This window comes from Pygoscelis adeliae, unplaced genomic scaffold, assembly GCF_000699105.1.
Source record: "Pygoscelis adeliae isolate BGI_AS28 unplaced genomic scaffold, ASM69910v1 Scaffold458, whole genome shotgun sequence".
In the NCBI taxonomy this organism is placed as follows: domain Eukaryota; kingdom Metazoa; phylum Chordata; class Aves; order Sphenisciformes; family Spheniscidae; genus Pygoscelis; species Pygoscelis adeliae.
In genome coordinates this window covers 344,452-348,190 of record NW_008825352.1, presented here as the reverse complement: position 1 = coordinate 348,190, position 3,739 = coordinate 344,452, and the positions used below count along the sequence as shown (strand labels likewise).

General features: G+C 62.4%; 1 protein-coding gene across 1 annotated transcript in view; it reads right to left on the bottom strand.

The window, feature by feature from the left end:
• Window positions 1-3,739, bottom strand: part of FHOD1 (formin homology 2 domain containing 1) — a 26,819-nt gene that overhangs the window by 15,735 nt on the left and 7,345 nt on the right. Inside the window, exons 2-3 of the mRNA XM_009330377.1 lie at window positions 852-958; window positions 664-728 (exon numbers count right to left, since the gene is read on the bottom strand). Coding sequence (XP_009328652.1) covers window positions 664-728; window positions 852-958 — 172 coding nt within the window. The remainder of the gene's footprint in view (window positions 1-663; window positions 729-851; window positions 959-3,739) is intronic.

Genomic DNA, 3,739 nt, shown 5'->3' with positions numbered 1-3,739 from the left:
CCCCCCGCCTCCTTTATGGGTTTGTCAGACCAGCCGAGAGGAAAAGCAGAACAGCCGAGAGGGAAAGCAGAACAGCCCGGGGCTCAGCCGGAGCCTGGGAACCGCTGGCAAAGAGCACGACCCCGACCCCGACCTTCCTGCAGGGAGAGGGCTCCGTGCTGTGCCCCTTCCCGCGCCGCTCAGGAGGCCGATGCCCAGCTGGCATTGCTCTGCTCAGCGCTTGTTTTCTCCCCTGCTGAGGGGAAAAAAGGCTCGAGACTCCCAAATATTTTGCAGGACCTCCGAAGGGGCTGCCCAAAGCCGCGGCAGCGCTTTCTGCTGCACTCGAGCTATTTGCTTGTATCCTGCAAAGCTATATTTAGAGCTCGCCTGAATGACCCAGAGTATCTGCAGCGGACGGTGGGCTCCCAGCTGAAGAGGCAGAAGTCCCAGTCTCTGAGGATGGAGGGGATTAACCCACGAGCCTCATGGGGACCGTGTCTCCTGCGCTTCTGGGGGCGGGGGGGGGTTATGGGGCGGGAGCAGCCCTGGGCTGTATCGCTCCCTCTCTCCATCACAAAAAGTCTGGCCAAAACTCACCGCGGAGACCAATACCCCACCGTCTGGGGGGACTGAGCTGCCGGACCCACACCAGCCCGGAGGAAGGAGCATCCCTGGACTCACCGATGATGGCGTGGACTCGGACGGAGAGCTGCGTGCGCAGGATCAGGGTCGGCCGTCTCCCCTTCCTAGGGTGGGGGGAAACACCACGTAAGCACCTGCAGCGGGACCACCGTGGTCCCCAGCGCTCACACGCACGTGGGGTCCCCACGTCCCATCCCTGGCGGGCTCGGGCACCCCGCATGCCTCACCTGACTTCCTCGTAGAAACCCTCCAGATCATCCTTCTGCTCCAGGAGGGACAAGTCGAGGTCCAGGTAGTGTCCGGAGGGCGAGACCTGCAGCGTGCAGTCCTCCAGCTGGGGATGCAGACAGCCTGGCTGAGCCCCTGCGCCCACCACGGCCCTCCCGGCTCCCAGATGCAGCATCCCTGGGTCACCCTCCCGCCCGCACCGAACCCACCAGCCAGCCACATTCCAGAGCGGGGTTGCAGGTCCCACCCTGTCCTTGAGCGCTGGCCCCGCAGGGAGGTGCCCTGACACCCTCTGCCCCAGCCCGGTGGCAGATTGAGGGAGAAATGTGGAGCCCCAGGCTGGGAAAAGGCAGGGCGAGGGCGGCCCCACCGCCGCCAGGCTCCTTGGCAATCCCTTGGGCGGGAGCCATGGCAGGAGGCTGATCCACTCCCTGGGGCTCTCCTTAGTCAGCCGGGGTGTGACCTGGGCAGGATCAGTCTCCTCCCAGGGCTGGTGCCTTCGTCTGGGCAGATGAATCACCTTCTCCCCTGGGGACTGGGTCGGCGGGAACTGCCAAGGCACCCGGCCAGGCCAGGGACACCCCAAACCAAGGCGAATCCCACAGGGATGTCCCCCGGCTGACGCAGCCTCTGGCTCAGCCTGCAGCCACGTGGTATCTTCCAGCGGGACGGGGAAAAGCACAGCCTGAGGCTAGGCTGGGACAAGGGCATCTACCCCAAAAGTCCACGTACAGCACCCACGGTGCACCCCAGCCAGCGGGCACAGCACCCAGAGGTGCTCCAGGCACGGCACCCACAAAGCCCCTGAGCCACCTGGGACCCAGCAGCACCCCACAGCACCCAGGCAGGTCTCCTGGGTGAGCTCCGGATGGGGCAGGGGAATTTGCCCTCAAGGTGTGAGTAGAGGCAGAGGGAGGGCAGTGCCTGCCTGGCCTTGCCAGCCCCCCTGTCACCCCAGTGCATCTGGTTCTGTTCCGAAAGTGTTTGTAGCCCCCCCGCTCCTAGCTCACCCCACCTCCGAGGAACAGATGCTCCTTTCCAAATCTGCACAGCGGCGCTGTGTAACCACCTGGGGAGCTGAGGACCCGGGATAAAACCCTATTGTTGGATTTTAGATAAAACCCTGCCTTGCCCACCTTCGGGCAGGCTGGCGACCCAACAGCAACGCTGGGTACAGCTCCTGCATCTCACTGGGGGTGCTTTCCACGAAAGCCCCATCTCCTTGACTCACAAGATAGTGCAAGAGTTCACATGTATGACTTCACCGCGAGCGTGACATTAAAACCAGAGGGCAAAGAAAAAAAATGCCACGTGCATTAAAATAATTAATGACCCTGTTTCAGCCTCGGGATAATGGGCAATTTGGCAGGGCGCTGCCGTTGGGTTGGACGCAGTTGCTATGTTGTCAGTGTCCTGCTCCACCTCCCGCGGTTGCTGGCCATGCCAACCAGTCACGGCAACGTGCACCAAACACAGGCTGCTGGCACCGGGCAAGCGCTCCTGGCTGCCAGCTCTGCCTCCGCGGCGCGTACCACTAATGCTGACCCCACACGGGGTTTGCTTGCTGGGGAAAGCTTCAATTCCTGCACGGGGAAAGGGCTCTCCTGGGCACCCCTGCATCCTCCTGGGCACGGGAGACCCCTCCTGCACCCCCCCCGGCATCCCTGCATCCTCCAGGGCACTCGAACACAGTGAAGAGCAACTCATAGCTCCGGCACGAAAGCTTTGCCTTCTCTGGGCTACCAGAGCCCCGGCAAGCCGGAGTTAACATCCTCAGCTCCTGCCGGGGCCGGTGACATGTCCCAGCTGGCGGGGGAGGCCGAGCCCCTGGGATGCGACCCCGCATGTTTCCCATGCGAGCTTGGCAGCGCTCCCCACAAGGGATGCTCCGAGCTCTGGGCCCGGGTTTGGCTGCGACCCCCCTGGCGAGCACCAGCCCCCAGGGATGGAGATGGGCTGTCCCAGGCTCACGCTGCCCTGTCAAAAATCCCGGGGCTGCACTTCCGCGCCAGGGAGCATCGACTGCCCCAGGGCCGGGGTTACTCCCGCGCCCTCGGATGAGGTTTTGAACCATGCAGGATCTGAGCCGGGACCTCGGGGCTGTGCTGCTGGGGACGGCACGTTAGGGCCATGGGGTTCTGACAGCTCCTGGTGCAGGGTGGCTGTGATCCATCTGCCTGCTGCTCGTAAAACCGTTTTGAAATGAGCTGGGCTTTGAGGGTGATGGGGACTTGCAGGCAAAGCAGAGCTGGGGGAGGCAGAGAGCATCCCACGCTCACACCTCCAGCCTGTGGCTCCTGGGAGCCCCGCAACGGCACTAACGTCCTCCATCCACCCTGTTGCCTCAAATCCGAGGCATGGGGAAGGTGGAAACACATGGATGTCCCTGATCCTACCAACACCCAGGAGCTGTGGCCAGCTTCGAAGCTCAGCAAGGACACATGTGGCAGGCAAGCAAGTCCCCAGGGAAAACCAACTCCCCCCAGAGCAGGACTGCCCCCCCTGGGAACCACAGAGATATGATGGAGACATCTCCACCTCCGAGACGGAGGCATCCTCCACCCACAGCTGCACTCACGCCACCCACCACGGCATCACATCTTCCTGCTCACCCCTATCACAGCATCCCCAAGCAGGAGGCAGCTCCAAGGCCGGGCAGTGAATATCCTCTTTATCTGCCAGCGGAGGAAACACTTTTCCCCGCTCTCTAACACTTTCTTTTTGCGGTAACCACAATTTCCCAACATCGCTGTGGCTCTTCTAGGAAGGCTATGGGGGAAATTACAGAAATATATATCATTTGCTCCAGCTGAGGCAGCACTCGAGCTCGAGGCAGCAGTTAAACGGAAGGCACCGGCGGATCAGAAACGCCCGGCGTCACAAGCCT